The 23,600-nt window shown below is 51.8% G+C and overlaps 1 protein-coding gene across 1 annotated transcript; it reads right to left on the bottom strand.

Annotated features, from left to right (window-relative positions):
* Positions 1-58: 58 nt before the first annotated feature.
* On the bottom strand, positions 59-22,444 carry ALDH9A1 (aldehyde dehydrogenase 9 family member A1). The gene is made up of 11 exons (XM_066371372.1): positions 22,197-22,444; positions 20,861-21,006; positions 13,367-13,496; positions 12,879-13,013; positions 11,693-11,889; positions 10,973-11,113; positions 6,514-6,702; positions 6,184-6,271; positions 4,786-4,927; positions 2,250-2,362; positions 59-805 (listed from the first exon to the last, which is right to left on the bottom strand). Exons 1-11 carry the CDS (start codon positions 22,375-22,377, stop codon positions 711-713), a joined length of 1,557 nt encoding a protein of 518 aa, XP_066227469.1. The 5' UTR covers positions 22,378-22,444; the 3' UTR covers positions 59-710.
* Positions 22,445-23,600: the final 1,156 nt, after the last annotated feature.

Genomic DNA, 23,600 nt, shown 5'->3' on the forward strand with positions numbered 1-23,600 from the left:
CTAGCCTGCGTCCTAAATGACCTTGAGAGGTGTTTACCTTCAAAGCAGGAAGCAGAAAGAATGAACCGTGTGCTTTATTTGATCCCAGTACACTGCAGGAGTATGCAGGTAATCTGCAGAGTTAACAGGTTAGTGTCGAGGTGCAGAGAGCGAGCTGGAGCTCAGAGACAGAGGACCCTTGGCCTCCCCTCACAGCCCGGAGCAGACACAAAACACTTTCTCCAGCACGCTCACATTCCCACGGGCTGACCCGTCCAGTGTCTGATCCCCTCTCTGTCCCAACTGTCAGCTCTTGGGGGGGAATGTCAAAGGGCTGGAGCTTAAAGCAGGTCAGTGAACTGAATTCATCCATCCGAGTCCACTGGGGGACCTAAGGGGAACCCATTCTTCACTGTGAACTGCACAGGGAGTGCAGGTGGAGGCGGGGAGTCGAATCTAGGGACAAGCTTCATCCCAGTCCCGTCCCAGAAGTGGGTTACTGGCTGTTCAAGATCACGCAGAAAATCACTTTGCAGGAAAATCACCACTTTCTTGATTAGAATCTAAAGGCACATCTGCACACGTCTGTTGGGAAGAGGAGTGAGCAATGGACAGTGACGTGGAGCCAGACACGGACCCTGCATGACCAAATCCCGGACATGCCGCGTGCGCTGCCTCTGCTGGTCTCGCGAATCCTCAGCCCACAGGACCACGGGGTTGGCCGCCTGCTTTCAAAACACAGATTCCACGTCCCCCATCTCCACACACACAGTCTTCAGTTGTGAATAATACTCCATTGTCACACGGCCGTTCTCTCTGCCAAACCCTGGTGGGGAGACAAGGGGTGACAAGGAGCCATCAGTGCAGCGGTCTGGAGAGTCACAGTGACCTTCAGACACGGCACTGCCCAGCAGACTGTGGAGGAACAGAGGGCGGAAGAGTTGAAGCCGAAGTCCTCAGGCGCACCCAGGGGCTGCAGAGCAAGGCATGGGAAAGCGCCCCGCTGGCAGCACATGCCACTCGCTGCCAGATGGCCGGTGCGTGAGGCTCGGGGTTCAAGGAGCTGCACCCCGGCATGGCCCTGCTTGTCAGCCTGCCCCAGACTTGGGGAGGCTCTTGCTCCTAAGGCAGGGCCCAGTCCCCAAAAATGCACGTCCGCAGAGGGCACCATTCAGTGGCAAAGGCGCTTGTCAAGCTGTTTCCAAATCCCCCTGAGCAGAGCTGGCTGGGCGGTAGGGCCGGGGTGCTCGTGGACCTGCCATCCTTCTGTCCCTCTCTTGTCCACCAGGCATACCCGTGGGCACTGCCCCAAAGGTTAGATATGGGGCATGGAAAGTGGCCAAGGAGGCCCCATGAGGCCACACTTCTCCCGGTGCTGACAGTTCCATAATAATACAATAGCGCCCGGTTCCCCCTCTGCATGTGGGCCTGTGTGCACAGCTCGTCCGGGCACCCACAGGGGCGAGGACGACCAGCGGACCACGGTTAGGGAAAGCCAGGAAAAGACCAACTAAAAAAATCAACAGCCACTACCTCGTCAGCGTTCGTCAGGGTTGCCATGGTGGCCAACTGTGATGGCCATTAACGTATGCAGAGACCAGGGGCTGGACCATAAAGTCCAGACCCGCTTTCATGAGAAGAGTACAGGAAACGAGTCAACATTTACAGGCAGCAGACCTCACAGAGGGAACCCAAAGTGACAGCTATACTCCAAGTGTTGCTAACTCCTCCTGCCATACTGAGCGTGCAGAACTGCCACCAGGACGGCGACAGGTCCATGTGATCATTGAGGAAATGGAAGGAATGGGCAGGGCTCGAGGAAAGCACTCATGTGCCCTCCGGTGTAGAGACAATGACAATAACTGATAAGTACCGGATGAAGGGATATTAATGGGTCCTAATGGAGAAGACAATATATGCTTTCTGAAACTTCAGAGTCACGGTACCCAAAACAAACCTAGCAACTCCGCAGTGGATGGTGGCAAACACTCTTGGGATGGGAGCTCCGGATGTGGTTTTATTCCTACAGCGATCACACACTGTGAAAAGGAGCAGTTCTACCCACGAGATAAGCCTTTCAGAGATGTACATTAGCCAGGTGACACCCATGCCCAGAGACCGGGCAGAGGGCCTGAGGGGTAGGGATGAGGAGTCTGTCCACTCTCCCCGGTGACTCTGGGACAGACAGGTTCAGGACCCTGGTCGGGAAGGGCTGAATGACGGCCATGCCCCTAGAGATCCAGTGGGCCTGCCTGTCCCTGGCTCCTCACCTGACTTCTTATATCCACCGAAGGGCAGCTCCACAGGGCTGACGTTGTAGTTATTGATGAAGCAGACCCCGGCCTGCAGCTCGGCCACTACGCGGTGAGCTCGCTGGATGTCCCTGCAAGGAAGACCGCGTGGGTTACTCGGTTTCTTTGTTGCCACTTTACCTGGAGGTCCGACTGTCAGGTCTAACACAGACACCCGCGTATGGATGTCCACCATTACTCACAACAGCCCAGTGCAGAGACACCTAAGTATCCATCAGCATGGCATGAACACGCTATAACACATGATGCAATGTTATTCGGTAACAGAGAGGAATCAACTACTGACACCTGCTCCAACATATGAACCTTGAGCAACATGCTCAGTGAAAGCAGCCAAGCACATACGGTCACACTGTATATGACTCCATTTATGTAAAATACCGAGAATGAGCAAATTCACAGACAGAAAGTAGCCCTGGCTGGCTGGCTCAGTGGTAGAGTGCTGGCCTGGCGTGTAGATGTCTCGGGTTTGATTCCTTGCCAGGGCACACAGGAGAAGTGCTCATCTGTTTCTCTCCCCCCGCCCTCACTTCTCTCTCTCTCTCCTCCTCCCGCAGTCAAGGCTCGATTGGAGCGAGTTGGCCCCGGGAACTGAGGACGGCTACATGGCCTCCACCACAGGTGTTAAAAAATGGTTCCAGTTGCAAAGAGCAAGGGCCCCATATGGGCAGAGCATCGCCCCCTGGTGGGCTGGGCTCACTGGGTGGATCCTGGTCGAGGCGCATGCAGGAGTCTGTCTCTGCCTCCCCCTCCTCTCACTAAAATTAAAAAAAAAAATTAAAAAGTAGACTGGTGGTTGCCAGGGGCTGGGGGTGAGAACAAGGAGTGACTCAATGCTCTTGAACTGGTGACAATGTTCTAAAATCAGGTTATAGGGGTGGTTGCACAACTCTGTAAATAAACTAAAAAACACTGAATTGGCCCCTTTCAATGGGCAAGCTGTTCAGTACATGAACTATCCTAGCAAAGTTGTTACAACGGAAACGCCCGTAAGTCGCCTCCTTTGTGACTGGCCTTTGCCCGTGTCGTGGCAGCAAAGCGAGAGCCGAGACTAAACCAACTCCATCCCCCAGTCCAAGTGCCACCCCCACACTGGGCTGCAAGGGCGCAGACATGGCACGTGTGAGACCACGGTGCTGGGTGTCCGTTCACACCCGCAGAACGCATAGTGCTGCACCCAGGGCGGACCCTGGCGGGGACTTGGGGTGACGATGACATGTTCGCACAGGCTCATCAGTTATAACAGATGGACTGTCTTGGGGGAGGGGGGTTGATAAAAAAGGAAGCTGTGCTTGTGCGGAGGGGGGCACAGGTGGATGGGGGAGCCCTGTGCCTTCTCAATTCTGTGCTAATTCCTCTCAAAAACAGGTTTTGTTTCTTTGTTTATGAAAAAGCAGCAGCCCCTCAGCCTTCCCTCCAGAGCTCAGAGACGTGGTTCCATCAAGTCCCCAGGGAGACTCGGGCCACCTCCCCAGGTCCTGGACCGCAAAGTTACAGAAAGATTGTCGCCTTGCTTATTGCCACAGAAACGGGAAAATCCCAAAGAGCCTAACCAGGCGGTGTAGCAGTAGATAGAGCGTTGGACTGGGATGCGGAGGACCCAGGTTCGAGACCCCGAGGTCACCAGCTTGAGCACGGGCTCATCTGGTTTGAGCAAAAGCTCACCGGCTTGGACCCAAGGTCGCTGGCTCGAGCAAGGGGTTACTTGGTCTGCTGAAGGCCCGCGGTCAAGGCACATATAAGAAAGCAATCAATGAACAACTAAGGTATCACAACAAAAAACAGATGATTGATGCTTCTCATCTCTCTGCGTTCTTGTCTGTCTGTCTCTGTCTATCCCTCTCTCTCACTCTCTCTGTCTCTGGAAAAAAAAAAAGGAAAATCCCAAGGAGGCAGCGGCCCTGAAAACTGCTGTGACAGACAAAGACAGTCTGCCCAAGCTTGCATGTGACCGCGCAATTGCAACCACGTCGAAAGCATTTCGCTTCCAAATCACTTTTTGCTTGTATTACAACAATTAGAGTTTACATAAAAAGACATCAATCACAACATGACTTACAACCGTTAAAACTGGATACTCCCTCAATGTGCAGTAGTCAAGAGAAAAATGTAGACGTGTGTTACGATGCATTCCAGGTAGGGATCGCTTGAAGCCACTACCATTCGTGCTTTGGAAGAACCCTGCCCCGTACTTGTACGGTGACAGGTTTCAAAATTCCTGGACATATACATTTTCATGTAAGGCAGAGACAGGCGCCTTACATATTTATCCCATAAATCAATGCAAAACGGTAGACTTTTTATCGACCAAGCCTACGGCTCAGCTTAAACTCCAAAGTGGGGCTCTCCAGCCATTCAGGGTAAACAAGCAAATGCTACTTTGGCATCTTCTGACTTCACAGAAAGTGCCACTGGGAACACATCAGTCACCGTCTGACCAGAGATGGCAGCCCCTCCTTCGGAGCCGGTGTGGGAGATGGGCTTCCCCACATACCTGGTGAACACGCCGGCGGCCAGTCCAAAAGGGATGTCGTTGGCTCTTTGCAGAACCTCAGCTTCGGTGTCAAATGGCAAAATGGCCATAACAGGCCCGAAGATCTCCTCTCTCACGCAGGTCATATCATCTCTGCAGTTGGCTGCAAGCAGGATGGCAAGTCAGACAGCGTGAGGGTCCCTGACAGGCCTTCACTTCACAGGGCACCGTCAGGTGCATGGCTTCAAAGAAAGTCCCTCACTGTTCCCAGTGTGGCTACACATGGGACGCCCCTCACGCAGGACAACTCGACACTAAGTGTTGGGGTCACAGCCTCTGTGGAATCCTAACTCCATGTTTCAGTTACCCATAAACCACTTATGGGGAGACCAGGATGTATGTACCAGCACAGTCACCACGTCATGAATTTCAAAAGCCCACGGACCTCTCGGCACACAGCGGATACCAATGTGCATTATGGGGCAGCAGCCTCCGGAGTAGCGGTCCTCCTCCCCCCCCTCCAAGCAACGGTGAGGGACCTGGGTGAGGACAGTGGATAACACTGTACCCAACCACCCAAACCTGGAGGCTTTTAGTTTGAAAGGTGGTGCTAAAAGTTCTTATTACATCACCTAACTTTTAGGACAATGACCACACTGTCTCATGAATGGGCACTGCTACGATGATGTCCTGACATTCAAAGATGGACGTGTCCCCAACCATCGTTTTTTTTGTTTGTTTTTTTTGTATTTTTCCAAAGTGAGAAGCGGGAGGCAGTCAGACAGTCTCTCGCATGCTCCCGACCAGGATCCACCCGACATGCCCACCAGGGGGTGATGCTCTGCCCATCTGGGCTGTTGCTCCACTGCAACTGGAGCCATTCTAGCGCTTGAGGCGGAGGTCATGGAGCCGTCCTCAGGCCCGGGCCAACTTTGCTCCAATGGAGCCTTGGCTGTGGGAGGGGAAGAGAGATACAGAGAGGAAAGAGAGGGGGAAAGGTGGAGAAGCAGATGGGGGCTTCTCCTGTGTGCCCTGACCAGGTATCGAACCTGGGACTTCCATACACTGGGCTAATGCTCTACCACTGAGCCAACTAGCCAGGGCCCCCAACCACTGTTCTTGAGAAACAAAATCCATTACTTCATGTTTTATCAAACATGCACTTTCTCTCCTTTGATCTCCATGCCTTCCAGAATAACAGGTGGAGAACCTGGAAGGCTTCAGTGAATGAGCCCACCTGGTCGTCCCATGGAGGGGAGCACAGGAGCTTGGAGGTAACAAACTTCCATTTCTTAAAATATGGGTGGAGGGACACCATACGCCATCCCTTGCTTGACACCCCACACAGTCTTGGTAAGAATTCTTTTCCATCTGATACTGATCGCAAACCGTTTAAAAGCCAACAAGAAGAGGACCTACTCAGCACACAAGGTCTCATGTAGTATCCACCCTTTAGTTTGGGGTCTTCAGGAACGTACAGGTCTCCCCCACACAGCACCTTAGCCCCCTGCCAAGGAAGAAGACAGAATGCGCACATGATGTTAAACATGCAACCCCCACCCGCATTCCCAGGCAAACGTGTACTCAGTCACTCTGCCATGAGGACCGAGCAGGACATGGCCTCAGGCCCCAGAGCAGGGGGGGATGGCCACAGGACGGGCCCAGCTCCCAGGCAGGGGGGAACGGCTCTCCCCTCATTCCTCCCGCCCTGTCCCATCCCGTCCCACCCTGGCTCCCCGGGTTCTGCACCTGCTCCTTGGCCTGTTTAACAAACCCAAGGACCCGCTCCAGGTGAGGCCGATTGATGAGAGGGCCCATCCTGGTGTCCTCCAGAAGGGGGTCTCCAATGTTTATCCGTTGGGTCCGCGCCACCACTTGCTCTGTGAATTTGTCAAGAATGTCCTTCTGCACGAACACCCTCGTGCCGTTACAGCAAACCTGAGAATCAGACACAAGTTGACCAGTGTGCAAATGAGGAGAAAGGAGGAGACAATCCCATAGGTTTAAGTTTAAAAAACAAACACACACACACTTGTGTACTCTTTTAAAGGTTATTTCCATCTATAAAAGTTACCCCGCCTGACCAGGCGGTGGCGCATTGGATAGAGCGTCAGACTGGGATGCGGAAGACCCAGGTTCGAGACCCTGAGGTCGCCAGCTTGAGCGTGGGCTCATCTGGTTTGAGCAAAAATTCACCAGCTTGGACCCAAGGTCGCTGGCTCAAGCAAGGGGTTACTCGGTCTGCTGAAGGCCTATGGTCAAGGCACACATGAGAAAGCAATCAATGAACAACTAAGGTGTTCATTGCGCAACGAAAAACTAATGATTGATGCTTCTCATCTCTCTGTTCCTGTCTGTCTGTTCCTGTTTATCCCTCACTCTGACTCTCTTTCTGTCTCTGTAAAAAAATAAAATAAAATAAATAAAAATAATTTAAAAGTTACCCCTATCTCTGGCCCATTAGCTCAGCAGTAGAGTATCGGCCCGGCATGTGGAAGTCCCAGGTTCAATTCCTGGCCAGGACATACAGGAGAAGTACCCATCTCCACCCTTCCCCCTCTCCCCTTTCTCTCTGTGTTTCTCCTCCCTTCCTGCAGCCATGGCTCTATTGGAGCAAAGTTGGTCCAGGCACTGAGGACGGCTCCATGGCCTCCACTTCAGGCGCTAAAATGGCTCCAGTTGCAGCCGAGCAATGCCCCAGAGGGGATGAGCATCGCCCCTTAGCGGGCATGCCAGGTGGATCCCAGTAGGGCGCGCGCAGGAGTCTGTCTGTCTGCCTCCACATTGAAGGGGATCACACATGTAATTGTGGACATGTTGCTCCTTCAGTACAAACCGTCAGCCCCCTGAGGTAAAATTTACATCTTTTTGTGTTCGTTTAAATTTTCTTAAGGCCCTTAATAAATCCACATGACCCTCAGGCCCTCTCCTATCTGCTCCTATTGGCCCCTGACTTGGCTGCACATTTAAGAATAAGGAAGCCTGGGAGGAGACAGAGTAAAAACAGTTCAGAACTCAGGCCTTGAGCCCAATAAAAATGCAGGGCAAAAAAAAAAAAAATGGAGGGCATTTCCTAGCCTATGTTACTGTCCAAAATCACAAATAGTGAGTGTTCACTCTCCCACGGACAAGAACATAAATCCTGTTCACATGCTACCAGCTGTGCAAAGAATTACACCTGGCAGGTACAAAAAAAGGGGGGGGGGGAGTTCTACAGAGTGAAACGGTGATTTCCAGGATGTGTCAGACCAGAAAGCGACAGGCAAGGAAATACCTCTGATGCGCCACCTCCCGTGCATGAGAGAGAGGTGGGAGAATACATGAGTATCTGCTCACTCATGTAAAAAGAAACAGAGGACGGGAACAGCAGAAACCGACAGGGCCAGCGGCCTCCAGGAGGGACGGGAACGGGTCACACACGGGCAGGAGGACCAACACTTCTGTGTGGCTTTCTGTAAAATTCTGCCACCTAGAACCCCGTCAGTACTTCCCCTAATCACAACAGACAAAACTTCAAAGTCGGGGGGGAGGGATAAACCTCAAATGAAACAAAACGGAAATAAGTGACCTTGTTACTGGACACGAAGGTGGTGAAGGAAGAACTGACCCGATTAACTGTTTGGACACACAATTTTCACTACGCCCGCAGGCCAAAGACAGGAAGAACTGCCACAAAAAGAAAATATGAACTCTCGTTAGAAGGTTTATTTTTCACAAATCTGAAACCACTATCAACGTATTCTAGGGCTGAGCAGTTAAATAAACATTCAACAGGTAACAGACACCAAACTTCTCCTTCAGAGAATAACAGTGGAAGGGGGAAGGCGAAAATAAACCCTGTAGCAGCGGAATGATTGGAGATATCTGTGTGAGCGAGTTGTTATTAATACAGAAGTAGATGTGTGTGCAAGTATGCATGTGCATGTATATGCATATGGATGTACAAACATAGGTACCAACATCTACCCCCAGCCCCGGCCTGGGAGAGGTCTGGAGGCAGGAGAACCAGGAAGAAGCCCGCTTGGCACCCTGACCTTGGTCTCTCAATACCATCGACCACTGAACGAAACCAGGGCTCCTTAGACGCATCCTGCTGCCAGGGCACGTGCGAGGCGCATCTGGGACAGCTCGCTGTGCCAGCAGGTAAGTGCTCAAAGACGGGTGAGGAAACATCACAAGGTCACAGAAGGGGACTCTCACCTGCCTTGCCAAGTACAAGTATTTGAGCATCAAAATACACAAGCAGTGGGTTAAACTAACCCACAGTGTGACATAAGGGCCCACAGGTCTGTGGCGAGAGAAGTAAAGAAATGAAAAACAGAAGACAAGGGAATGTTCATTTTCATAGTAAAAAGTGAACTAAATAAACGTGGAAGGGATAACAAACTCGAAATATCACCATGCGGCGAGCACTGTAATGAACGCTATTTCCCAGCAAACATCAAAAGGGCACTAAACTGGTGTGGGTTCAGTCTGGTGGGGACAGAACCATCTCTCTGTGTCTCACCTGACAGTTAGTGACCTTGAAGCGAGAAACAGTAGCTTTGCACGAAGAACCACATGAAACAAGCAATCAAAATTATCAAAGTTGGCCCTGGCCCGTTGGCTCAGCGGTAGCCTGGTGTGCGGGGGACCCGGGTTTGATTCCTGGCCAGGGCACATAGGAGAAGCGCTCATTTGCTTCTCCACCCCCCCCTCCTTCCTCTCTGTCTCTCTCTTCCCCTCCCGCAGCCAAGGCTCCATTGGAGCAAAGATGGCCCGGGCACTGGGGATGGCTCCTTGGCCTCTGCCCCAGGTGCTGGAGTGGCTCTGGTAGTGGCAGAGCGACGCCCCAGAGGGGCAGAGCATCACCCCCTGGTGGGCAGAGCGTAGCCCCTGGTGGGCGTGCCGGGTGGATCCCGGTTGGGCGCATGCGGGAGTCTGTCTGTCTCTCCCCGTTTCCAGCTTCAGAAAAATACAAAAAATATATATATATATATCAAAGTTAACGACACCATTGAGAACAAAACATCACTTTTGTGGTGGGATTTTTTGGGTGGAGGAGGAAATAATGCAAACCCTGTATCCAATCAAAGGGAACCCCCAGGCACACCCAAATGGAGGGACCTTCCACAAAATCAATGGACTATACCCTATAACAGGGGTCCCCCAACTACGGCCCGCGGGCCACATGCGGCCCCCTGAGGCCATTTATCCGCCCCCGCCGCACTTCCGGAAGGGGCACCTCTTTCATTGGTGGTCAGTGAGAGGAGCATAGTTCCCATTGAAATACTAGTCAGTTGGTTGATTTAAATTTACTTGTTCTTTATTTTAAATATTGTATTTGTTGCCGTTTTGTTTTTTTTACTTTAAAATAAGATATGTGCAGTGTGCATAGGGATTTGTTTATAGTTTTTTTTATAGTTTGGCCCTCCAATGGACTGAGGGACAGTGAACTGGCCCCCTGTGTAAAAAGTTTGGGGACCCCTGCCCTATAAAAACGTCCAGGTCTTGAAAGCTAAGAGTGACTAGGACCTGCTCCCAATGGAAGGAGACAAAAGGGATGGCTAAAGGCGATGACCCTCTCCCATTAGATCTTTGACAGAAAAAAATTTGTTTTCTTCTGCTAAAAGGACAGAGGTCAAGAAAGAAGGAGAACTCTGAATAAGATCTGCGGACTGAGTAACAGCCTATTGCTTTTCCCAAGTACACTGAGCTACGTAAGAGAACGTACTTGTCTTCAGGAAACGCGTAAGTACTTAGAGGTTGGAGATCTTATGCCGGCAACTTTTGAACAGTTCAGAAAAAAAAAAAACAGTGATAGGTATATTACAGACAAACAGAATGACAAAGTAAACATAATTAACATTTTAGAAACCCAGCTCAAAGGTTCAGGAGAGCTTGACCTGTGGTGGCGCAGTGGATAAAGCATCAACCTGGAAACGCTGAAGTTGCCGATTCAAAACCCTGGGCTTGCCTGGTCAAGGCACATATGGGAGTTGATGCCTTCTGCTCCTCCCCCCTTCTCTCTCTTTCTCTCTCTCCCTTCTCTATAATGAATAAATAAAATCTTTAAAAAAAAAAAAAGGTTCAGGAGAATTCTTTGCACTGTCTGTGCAGCTTTCCTGTATGTCTGACCTCATTTCCAAGTAAGAAGGTTCTCTAGAACACTCTGTTTCATGCAGGGGTGGAGACACCCTTCCAGCTCCTCCCCGGGGCGAGCACGCACCTCGCCTTGCGTGAGGAAGTTGGCCATCAGCGCACCCTTCACGGCGTTCTCCAGGTCGCAGTCTGAGAAGATGATCAGGGGAGACTTGCCTCCGAGTTCCAAGGTGACCGGCTTGATTCCTTTCGCCGACATCTCCATGATCTTAGGGAACGAGAACAGACGCACTCAGGAGGCAAGCACAGAGGAGATGGCACGCAGGGGGGGGGGGGCCTGGACCCTGGCCTCCCACGTCATTGTGGACTACACAGCCTGTGATCGATGTACGCTGCCCCCGTCCACTGAAAGATCCTTTGCCAGACCAAGGAGCATACATCCGGGAGAGGGAATTCATTTTTAAAATCCTGTCAACTCACCCATGGGTCAAGGACAGGGCAGACTGTGTTCAGGGCAGTCAGAGCTCAGAGCACTAATTAAGGTCTCAACAATGAATGTGAAATAAACTGAGAAAAACACCGTTCCTTCTGAGGTGGCAGCTGCAGACAAGTGGAATCATCACATCACACATGTGGCAGCCCGGGGCTTGCCTGAGACATAGGAGGTGATGGCTTCCGCCTACCTGAGAGTCCGCCCCTCCTTCTCACGTGTGAAGTTTCCCTCGACCCACAGCCCCCTCCCATGAGGAGCCAGGAGAGGTCAGAGGGCAGGCCTCCATCTGGGGCTCTAGGGGCCTGGCATCCACAGCCCGATGCCACCGCATTGCCCTGGAAGGTGCGATCTCACCTTTGTGCCAGTGGGCACGCTGCCAGTGAAGGAGACCTTGGCCACGTCGGGATGCTGACACAGAAACTGGCCCGTGGCGGCCCCTCCCTGTACCACGTTGAAGAGGCCAGGCGGCGCCCCCGCCTGTGTGTAGATCTCCGCCAGCAGCAGGGCAGACACGGGCGTGAAGGGGGACGGCTTAAAGACCATGGCATTTCCTGCATGAGCCCAACACACACACTCACACACGTGGGTGATCATCTCGGGACAGGACTAGGGGACAAGGCAAGAACATCTCCACCCATTCCCTGTCCCACCAAATCCTGGGCCAAAAGCGTTATCAAGGCACAAATGTACTTTGTTCCTCCTCCTTTGGTCTCTCATTATAGGGACCTCAAACCACATGCCCCCTCAGTCACCCACCATCCCACACCTGCATGTCCCTCTGTGTCATCTCATCTGACACCTGCTTCACAGAAGGAAGAGGCAGGATCAGTCTCAGTCTACAAAAGTTGCGATTGGAGACCGGGAAGGTTAAAGAATGCACCGAGTCTCTAAAGCCGCAGCATCGCACTATTTCCCCTCCACGGCTCAGGCGTGCACAGGAGCACAGAGGGGAACAGAAGGCGGCCACCCCTTGACACACACACCCCCAACCTTACGCCTGTTCAGACAGATGTCCATGCCCACAGATCCATCTCCCTGGTATGGGATGGCGATTGGGGCCGGTCAGCCCAGGCTTCCGTCACAGGAGCCTTGGGCCTCCTTCCTTTCAACGCAAACCGGGCGGGGGGAGGGTGTCTTCCCTTCTTAGACCACCCATTCCCTGTCCCACCAAATCTGACTCCTCAACAGGCTTGTCCGACGCAGACATTCACGTCCAGAACGGAAGATACCTCACAGCAAGGACAAATCTAATTCAGCCTGACAGAAAAGACCTCCAAGGCCACAGCTAACTTCCTTCCCCAAAACAGAACCAGACGAGGTACACACAGACAGGAATGACAAAGATGCCGTGTGTGTGCTCAACCCGCAAGGCAAACTCCCTCAGGGCCGGCGGAGTGGACACGTCCTCTCTGAGGCTTCGCATGCCCAGCCAAGGCCTTTTGAGGTGCAAAGTATGTGTGTGAGTGTACACATGAGTGTGCATGAGTGTGCACAGGTGGGGCAGAGGGCACAGGCTCCCAGTGGAGGGACACTCTCTTACCACAAGCTAACGCTGGGGCTGACTTCCAGGAGGCTATCTGAAAGGGGTAGTTCCAGGCGCCTATGCCCACGCACACACCCAGCGGCTCCCGCCGGGTATAACCGAAGGAGCCACCTGGCAGCTGGATGTGCTCGCCTATGGGGAGACAGGAGCAAAAAGGAGGTGGGTCTGCTCTTCCCAGGGCCTCCCCAACATCTGGCCTCACCTGTCCCCCACCAGCCTCCCGGCTGCTGGCGGCACAGGGCGCCCCCTGCACGTTGCACCCCGCCTCTCCCTGCTTCTGAGCATCCTCCCCAAGTAAGGAGGAGTACTCGCCATCCTCACACCCATGGTCACCCTAGAAAACCCCCGGGCATCCAGGAGATCACGTGCATGACGTGAAATGCGGGAGACGGAGGCCCATCTTACTCCCGGAACCTTGGCCCTCTCCCCGGGCTCTGCCCCCTCAATCTGGGCAGCAGGTGGCAGAAGGATGGCGGGGGAATTACCAGCCATGGCCCCAGCCAGGCCCGCGTAGTATTCCAGGCACTGCCAGGAGGTGTCAATGTCCAGGCGGGCCTCAAAGACAGACTTGCCGTTGTTGATGGTCTCCACAGTGGCGATTTCATCCTTCCGCTCCTGTGGGCCAAAGGGGGCCATTAACACATTACCATGCACCACTTGGTAAGCAGCTGCCCTGTTCTCCCACCAAGTTAACTGTCCTGGAATTAAGACATTTCAAGATCATATGAAAAAGACTGTTTTAAAAAGTGAAGATTACATATGTACACATGTATTTGCTTGTATACTGTAGAAAAGAACCGTCTTTAGGAAAGTTATGCAAAATAGCCCACTATGCAATCAGCAGGTACAAAGTGATGCCCACGCATGGCATTAATTCTCCCGAAGATGTACAGCACTAACTTCTAACACTCAAACTCATCAATCCTTTGTTCACATACTGTTCCCAGTTGTAACTTACAAGTTCAAGATGCCGGAGATGGCTTCGGAAAAAACAAAAACATTTGGGAAATCAGACCTAAAAAAAAAGACCTAAATAATGTGTTTTTCTCCCCAAAGAAGATGAAAGGATTAAATATGTAAGAGAAATATTTGCAGCCCTGGTTGGTGGCTCAGTGGTAGAGCATCAGGCTGGCGTGTAGATATCTTGGATTAGATCCCCGGTCAGGGCACACAGGAGAAGCGTCCATCTGCTTCTCCCCCAACCCCTTCTCTACCTCAGAGATTTCCGTGCTTCTGGTCTATATCCTTCTGAGTTTTATAATTCCCTGCAACGCGGATCTAGCTTGTTTGCTTTTTTTTTTCTTTTTTTTCCTTTTTTTAATAATTTTATTTATTTTTTTATAAAGATTTTATTTATTCATTATAGAGAGGGGAGAGAGAGAGAGAAAGAGAAGGGGGGAGGAGCAAAAAGCATCAACTCCCATATGTGCCTTGACCAGGCAAGCCCAGGGTTTTGAACCGGCAACCTCAGCGTTTCCAGGTTGACACTTTATCCACTGCGCCACCACAGGTCAGGCTCTTTTTTATAGAGACAGACAGGAACGAAGAGAGATGAGGAGCATCAATCATTAGTTTTTTGTTGCGACACCTTAGTTGTTCATTGATTGCTTTCTCATATGTGCCTTGACCGTGGGCCTTCAGCAGACCGAGAAACCCCTTGCTCGAGCCAGCAACCTTGGGTCCAAGCTGGTGAGCTTTGCTCAAACCAGATGAGCCCATGCTCAAGCTGGCGACCTGGGGGTCTCGAACCTGGGTCCTCCGCATCCCAATCTGACGCTCTATCCACTGCGACACCACCTGGTCAGGCTTGTTTGCTTTTTAAGACTGTAAAAAACTTTAACTTTGCTTTGTAAGAGGAGAATGTGTATGAATCTCTGACCTCTTCCCAAGGCAATTAAGGTAAAAACAAATCTGAAACTGGAAGGAGAACTTAGAGTCATCAGAGGAGAAAGTAAAAAGAGACAAGTGCACCTAGTTCAAAAGGAAAGTGTGATAAGGTGCCAAAGAACTGTTAAAACTTAGTACTGGCAATGCCATTTTAAAGAGGAAAAGTTTGCCTGACCTGTGGTGGCGCAGTGGATAAAGTGTCGACCTGGAACGCTGAGGTCGCCGGTTCGAAACCCTGGGCTTGCCCAGTCAAGGCACATATGGGAGTTGAAGCTTCCTGCTCCTCCCCTCCCTCTCTCCCCCCTTCTCTAAAATAAATAAATAAAATCTTAAAGAGGAAAAGTCAGGCTGCTTGCCCCCTCCTTTCTGTGGAGAGTGAAGGGAGAAGAATGCTCCTGGACCTTCCTGGCTTGCAAGGACAACTGGGTCAGATAAGTCATAATTTACAGAGTAAGAAAGATAGAACTTATCTAAGAATCCCTTCACTTCTTTCTTAAAAGCCTTTAGAAAAGAATGTTATGTACCTTAAGAATTCCTAAACTCTGAGTCACCCTCCCATCCTAAAGTCGTAAGAGTAATGGATACCTCTAGACAAAGGGATCACAAGCCCCTCCTTATCCACCCCAACTGGTATGTGATTTGGTCTATAAAATCAGCCACAGAATGGTGGGGACTTTCTACAGGATTTGGGATTGTGCCCCGTGTAGCTAGCCGGCTAATAAACTCCTCAAAAATTCATTTGGACTTGGTGTCTCTGTGGGGTGGTCAGCAATGGTGGACGGTCACATGAGACACCAGACCCGGGAACTTTGGCTAGAACCGCTCGCCCACATCCAGGCGCACCAAAAGAAACTTCCCAGGAGCCCTTTGGAAAAAGCGACCATCTGCCAGCCAGTGAGATTTCACCATGTCATATTAGCTCAACCACCCTAGATAGGACCCTTTAAATATCTTCCACATGGGTCACCCCATGCGACTTCCCTGGCCTCCATGTCCCCGGGACCAGGGAACCTCATCCAACAGGAAGCACTCTGTACTCAATAAAGCCTTTACTATTCCACACTTTGTGGCTACGGCCCCGAAAGCCGGGAGGAGTTGAAGTCCGTAAGGACTGCTCCTCTTCCCTTCCCCTCCGAGAAAGAACCAGGACCTCCGACCTTCCACCCACTTCAGCACACGGTGCGGTAAATCCCCTGCCTCCAGTCTTCCCTCAGTTCTTTCTGCCGAGACTCCCTGTCCGAAACCTCAGCTGCATCAGGGACCTCTTTCCGTTCCGAGTACGTGTGTGCCTATGGAGACGTCACAAGCACATCCACTTTACTTGACTATCTGGTGGCCAGAAACTGAGTTGCAGGACGCCAATGCTTAACTCTGACCACTCCGAGAACTGAGGATGGCCGTCGGGGCACAGGAATCTAAACCTAATTCAAAAATACTACTGGAGTTGCCTTATCTGAAATCTCTCCCTCCCTAAAGAAGAAGAAACTGTTCTTCTCCGCTGTGGCCAGGCCACAGAACCCACTGGATAATCAGACCAGGTAGCCTCCTGAAGGGACTTTCAGTTTTAACACCCTCACCAATTTATCACCGAAAAAAGCTGGGAAATGGTTGGAGATCCCTTACATTCAAGGCTTCTAGTTATTCGCACTCCCGTCCTAATCTCTGCACCACCTGCTACAGGGTGCAGGCTCTTTTTCCGGCCAGAGAAATCTCACCTAAACCCTCCGCTCCAAATCTTTCCTCCTTTGCCCGATCCCCAACTCTCTCCCCCTCCTGCCTGACCCCCGGGGGCGCCCTTCTCTCAGGACCCCTCTCTGGTCCCTCTGCAGACCTCTTTCACTTGGGTCTCTTCCCTCCAAGAGCCCCCTCTCCTCTCTTTGCTGGATCCTGTTTCTCATTCACCTGCAAATATCAGTCTCTCTTTCTCCTCCCCTGCTGGCCAGGGGCCCCTCCCTTCTCCTCTGTGTTCTTAAGCCCCTCCTCTATCAGGCCATTCTCAGCCTGCCATTGGCTCTTACACCGGTTTGCAGGACGCCCAACCCCAATTTTCTTGCAGGAAGTTCTGGCCCTGTCCTGCCTCTGGCTCAGACCTTTCTGGCCAGATCTGGGTGCCGGGCTCCCCAGGAGTACCACTCCTTTTATTTTAACCCCCAGACCCTTATCCGGGACCTGTGAACATGGCATTTAAAATTTTCAGTGGTCATGACTAGTAGGAACAGACCAAGGCTGTTCACCAGGCCCACATGCAGCAGAAGGTAACACTCCAAACCCAGGCTCTTGTGGCAGCCCTAAGGTCGGCAGAGCAACAGGGGCAAGGCACAGAAGGTGCTCGACCTAAGTCCGGGCCGCAAAGAGGAATCCCACCAGCAGCTTGCTTTAAGTGTGGCAAGGAGGGTCATTGGTCCCAGCAGTGCTCCTGCCTGAGGCCACCCAACCCTGCCCTAATTGCAAGCAGCCCAGTCACTAGCAGAGCAACTGCCCCCTTTGGGCAGCAGGCTCATCCTTAACATCTCTACGTGGAGGACAGGCCGCTCAGATGGGAGGCCAAGCTAGCCAGACGGGCCCATCATTCGAACTCCTAGACCTCCAGCTTACCCTGACACAGCCTGGACTCGGAAATCCCCCATCATCCTCACCAAACCCAGGGTAATGCCATAAGAACAGGTAAGTCCATCTCATTTCTTGTGGACATGGGAGCTGCCCGTACAGTTTTGCCATCACACTCTGGACCTCTAATTCCCTCACAGGTCTTGGTTATGGGAATGAATGGGACCCCTTCCTTTCCCCTTCGCACGCCACCCCTGACATGCAGTTTGGACGGAATCCCCTTTTCGCACTCGTTCTTAGTTATGGCATCGTGCCCTGTACCCTTTCTGGGTCGAGATATTCTACACAGTCTCGGAGCCACTATCCAGCTGACAGCATCTTCCCACTTACTCCTACCATTCCTCAATACCAAGGGCTCCCCCATAATCAATGCTACCCTCATTTCTAACCATGTCTCTCACCTCAAGTTTACCCTCATGCAGGATTGCTGGCAATTTGGAACCACTGGGCCCAACCACCTCCAGCTCACCAAAGGCTGAACCCTGCAGATCCCCCTATTACTCCTCTTTTTTTTTTTAAATCCTTACAGGACCCATCCACGAAGTTTCTCCAGTCACGGCCAAACAGATATTCCTCCTGACACCCCTCAAAGCCACCACCTTCCAATCTCCCCCTCCCCACGATGCCCCTAATCAGCAGGAACTAACCAGACAAATAAGAGGCGCCCCTAATTAACACAAAAGATCAGAATGTGGGGTAGTCATCAATGGGGGGCGGTCACATGAGACACTAGACCTGGGAACTTTGGATAGAACTGCCTGCCCACAACCAAGCACGCCAAAAGGAACTTCTCAGGAGCCCTTTGGAAAAAGCAACGGTCTGCCACCCAGTGAGATTTCACCACGTCATATTAGTTCGACCACCTTAGACGGGACCCTTTAAATATCTCCCACACAGGTCACCCCATGTGACTTCCCTGGCCTCCATGTCCCTGGGACCAGGGAACCTCATCCAACAGGAACGCTCTGTAGTCAATAAAGCCTTTTATTATTCCACACTTCATGGCACGGGCCCCTTCCTTTTTCAGTGAGGAAAAATACTTTACAGTCTCTCCATAACCCGTGGATTAAGGTACAGTACTTTACAACACAAGGAGGTTCAGCCTACCAGGCAGTGGCGCAGTGGATAGAGCCTCGGACTGAGATGCGGAAAACCCAGGTTCGAGACCCCGAGGTCGCCAGCTTGAACACAGGCTCATCTGGTTTGAGCAAGGCTCATCAGCTTGAGCCCAAGGTCGCTGGCTCAAGCAAGGGGTCACTGTAAAGCCAGTAGGCACGACCACGCTCACAGCCGCCTGGTCCATGTAGGTTTGCATAAGATTCGGACAGACGGTAATGAAACAACGGAGCCAAGAATTGGTGGGCCATTAGCTTTAATCCTAGCTTGCACCCGGTGGGCAAGAAATACACACAGTGGGAAAACACTTCCCTTTCCATTCAGGGCTCCCAAAACCATACTTATCCAAGTTTACTAGAATCAAAGGTTTCTAACCTCACCAGCCTTATTCACCTGTTTCCCATCTCCTTCTCTCTGCACAAACTGGCTTCTCCTTCAGCATTGCACCATCTTGGCTGCCACTCCTCTCCTCCACGTGGCCTTTTTCTGCTCTCTGCTCTCCAATGCTAATCTCAGGAACCAAGAGAGAGCAAGCTCCCAGTCTGCCCCATTTTATATTGTAGAAATCAAAACCTTTAATCCAATATACAAACAAGAAAGTCTCTGATACAAAGTCACTTATCTGAGGCATAATGGGATTCCTCATGAGAGTACACCACCCCAGGATGGGAAAGGTTTAGTCTTAAAACTAAGCCTTAGGCCAGGGGTCCCCAAACTTTTTACACAGGGGGCCAGTTCACTGTCCCTCAGACTGTTGGAGGGCCAGACTATAAAAAAAACTATGAACAAATCCCTATGCACACTGCACATATCTTATTTTAAAATAAAAAAACAAAATGGGAACAAATACAATATTTAAGATAAAGAACAAGTAAATTTAAATCAACAAACTGACCAGTATTTCAATGGGAACTATGCTCCTCTCACTGACCACCAATGAAAGAGGTGCCTCTTCTGGAAGTGCGGTGGGGGCCAGATAAATGGCCTCAGGGGGCCGCATGTGGCCCGCAGGCCGTAGTTTGGGGACCCCTGCCTTAGGCTATAACAACTTTGCCAGCTTACAGCCTATCTCCCACACCAAAAGCGAGCAAACATATGTCATATTTAAAAACTTATTTTGGCCCTGGCCGGTAGGCTCAGCGGTAGAGCGTCGGCCTAGCGTGCGGAGGACCCGGGTTCGATTCCCGGCCAGGGCACACAGTAGAAGCGCCCATTTGCTTCTCCACCCCTCCGCCGCGCTTTCCTCTCTGTCTCTCTCTTCCCCTCCCGCAGCCAAGGCTCCACTGGAGCAAAGATGGCCCGGGCGCTGGGGATGGCTCTGTGGCCTCTGCCTCAGGCGCTAGAGTGGCTCTGGTCGCAACATGGCGACGCCCAGGATGGGCAGATTATCGCCCCCTGGTGGGCAGAGCGTAGCCCCTGGTGGGCGTGCCGGGTGGATCCCGGTCGGGCGCATGCGGGATTCTGTCTGACTGTCTCTCCCCGTTTCCAGCTTCAGAAAAATGAAAAAAAAATAAAATAAAATAAAAAAATAAAAACTTATTTTGGCCCTGGCCAGTTGGCTCAGTGGTAGAGCGTCGGCCTGGCGTGCAGGAGTCCCGGGTTTGATTCCCGGCCAGTGCACACAGGAGAAGCGCCCATCTGCTTCTCCACCCCTCCCCCTCCCCTTCCTCTCTGTCTCTCTCCCCCTTCCGCAACCAAGGCTCCATTGGAGCAAAGTTGGCCCGGGCGCTGGGGGTGGCTCTATGGCCTCTGCCTCAGGCGCTAGAATGGCTCTGGTTGCAACAGCGTGATGCCCTAGATGGGCAGAGCATCGCCCCCTGGTGGGCATGCCAGGTGGATCCCAGTCGGGCGCATGAGGGAGTCTGTCTGACTGCCTCCCCGTTTCCAACTTCAGAAAAATACAAAAGAAAAAAGAAAAAAAAGAAGAAAGAAAAACTTATTTGACCAACAGTCACTCAGTCTGCTGTAGCCCCCCCAGGCCAAGGCACATATGAGAAATCAATGAACTAAGGTGCCACAAGGAAGAATTGATGCTTCTCATCTCTCTCCCTTCCTGCTGTCTGCCTGTCTCTGTCCCTCTCTCTGAGGTTCAAGCTGCAAAGCACTGGAGGCTTGCTCAAACAAAGACGCAACAGGAAGCTGGCCGGGCAGATGGCACAGGGAGCCAAGGTCCAGACCGAACGGCCTGAAAGAAAACTGGTTGAACAGATCCAGGTGAGCAGAGGGAAATGCATTTCAATTTCATTTAAAAAAAGTTATAACCTAACAGTGCATTGAAGTTGAACTTGCAAACCATCCTCAAGGGCCCTCTACCGGGCAATGCAAAAAAAACTTTTGGAGGGGAATAAATTAAAAACACACCAACACACCCTTATGATCCTGGCAGCCTCCAGAAGGATTCGGCCACGCTCCAGACCAGATTTTTTACTCCATATTTTGAAGGCACTCTTTGAATCTTGAATAGCCAAGTTGACTTCCTTCTCTCCAGAGTACGTGAAAGTAGCTATCACCCGGCCTAGAAGGACAAGACAAGTCAGTATGACTTCACACCGTTGCACACATTCAGAGTATTATGGATTCAAGTTTCCTCTTCCAGCCCCTTCTTGTCTTTTAAGTATGGTTTGACTTAGTAACCACTCACATGCAGCAGTTCTTAACTCTATTTTGGGGGTCACTGACCCCTTTAAGAATCTAATAAAAGCTGCAGACTTCTCTGCAGAGAAACAACCATATTACATAATCAGCCAAGCTCTAGTCCCAGGCCCCAAACACACCCTGAACTTGTGGTTCAGGACCCCCGCCCTCCCCTATTGAACATGAACTTCCCAGTGGTTAATCTTGCCACACCCCTTAACAAAGGTTTGAGTAGCTCAGGGATCCTTGTAAAATCAACCTTAAATCCCCAGGCTATAGTCTATATAAATTATCGCATAGCACTAACACTTCATGAGCATGGTTAATAAACAGCAACATCAGGAAACAATAATTCCTAAACACAGGAAAGTTGTGTGTTTTTTTTCTCTCCATTATAAAAAAACGAAAAATCCAGTGTCTCCTTTTCTTACTCCAAGCTTATTAGGTATCTCTGTTCTGGGACAAAATATGATCAGTTTTCCTCAACTCATAAACCCAGAGCTGAGACTGACTCTCCCTTCCGGACTAGTTTATGCTGACACAGCATTCCTTCCCCTCCCACAAGAACTCCAGGGGCTCTGCTTTCTTCCCAGAGAGTTTTGCAAACCTGCCACTCTATTACAAATAGGCACAGCCAGTTTAGCGAGGGGCTGAGGACCCCACACATTGCAAGTGGGTAACAGAAAGAGCAGGTCATCTCGCTCTGGAGTCAACAGGGGGCTGGCGGCTTAGGGCTGCTCACTCGTCCACAGTGATCGATGGACCCCAAACTGTTCGGTCCCCTGCCAGCCAGCCTGGCGCTCCGGCAGCAGGCCTTTCGCTTTGCACGAAACGTTTCCATTTCTCTCCCCACAAAGCCCAGCAAAACAAAACAAAACAAACCAGAAACCTCCCGCTCGTCCGCCCCAGTTCCCGCCGCAGCGCCAAGCACATGGTCAACCGAGGATTCGAGCAAGGCTTTCCTTTCCCAACTTTGCTTCTCGCGCAGAGAGGGTGGACCCCGGGGAGGGACGCCCAGGTTTCCCCACGCCCCTCCGGATGCGCCCCGCCCCCGCCCCGCCACCCCGGTACCGGTGGCGGGCTCGAAGGCCTTCTCGCTGCCCGAGGCGTCCGCCGGCTGCACGCGGGCCCCGCTGCGGTAGTTGAGCGGCTGCGAGACGACGAAGGTGCCGGTGCTCATGGCGGCGACGAGAGCGGGCCGGAGAGCGCGGGGCAGCGGGCGGAGAGCTGCCAGGCCACCCAGGGGCAGCATACGGCGGGGACGCGAGTGCGTCGCGGAGCCGAGCAGAGCAGAACCACGGGTAGATCCGCCTGCGACGGGCGGGGCGAGGCCAATTGACGGGCCGGGGCCTCACGTGGGCGCGTTTGCTGGGGGCGTGACCTAATATGGCAGGGGGGGGGGCGGAGACACATGTTTGAGCGGGGCCTTCAGGGGCGGGGCCTGGGCTCCATCATTCCGGCCAGGTTATTGCTTGTCCGCAAGGATAACACACACACACACTCTCTCTCTCTCTCTCTCTCTCTCTCTCTCTCTCTCTCTCTATCTATCTATCTATCTATCTATCTATCTCTATCTATCTCTATCTCTCTCCCTCTCTCTGTCCAGTGGAGAGGGCTTAGTTGCATGGCCACATCAAACTGCAGAGCAAAGTGTGGACTTGGGGAGTCAGGGTTCTCCAGAGAAACAGTCAATAGCATAAATTGAAGGATGGATGGAGGGAGGGAGGGAGGAAATAGAGAAGGAGGGAGGAGGAAGGGAGGGAGGAGAGAAGAGGTGAGGCAGATTTTAAGGAGCTGACTTACATGATTGTGGGGCTGGCAAGTCCGAAGTCCACAGGGCAGGCTAGGGTGGCTAAAGCATTGACCCGAAGTGCCCAGGGTGCCGGTTCCATCACGGGTCAGGGCATATACAGGAACAGATCCATGTTCCTGTCTGTCTGTCTCTCTCTCTCTCTCCCATTTACTATCTTGCTAAAATCAATAAATTAAAAAGAATTTTTTTTTAATCTTCACCATCTTGCTTTTCTAGTGCCTCGGAGTTGGTCCTGATGGAAATACCCCGGCACCAGGTGGCAGCAAATAAGACCCAGAATGAGGAAGGCTGGGCCCCACCGAGGGCTGCCCTGCAGGGCTGCCTACCTCCCGATGGCCTCTCTGAATCAGCCACACCCCTAATATTAACTTAGTATCTCTCTTCTTCCCCAGGGTCTATGCCCCACCCAGACCCCATAACTAGGGCAGATCTTGGGGAGACAAGGCACCTGGGTTGTCTTCCCCTTTGCCATTGTTAGGTTTGGGGACCGGCATGTGACCTGATCCCGCTGGGAGCCCTGAGGAAGTTGAGAATCTTCTGGGTAATAATGGTTTTTCTAGCTCTCAAAAATGCCCTTGGGAAACAAAAGCCTTCACTTTTTCCTGCCAGGAGGGAAAACAGATTTGCCAACAAGAAAAGAAGGTCATCAGAAAGTGAGGGAG

This window comes from Saccopteryx leptura, chromosome 2 (assembly GCF_036850995.1).
Source record: "Saccopteryx leptura isolate mSacLep1 chromosome 2, mSacLep1_pri_phased_curated, whole genome shotgun sequence".
Classification (NCBI taxonomy): domain Eukaryota; kingdom Metazoa; phylum Chordata; class Mammalia; order Chiroptera; family Emballonuridae; genus Saccopteryx; species Saccopteryx leptura.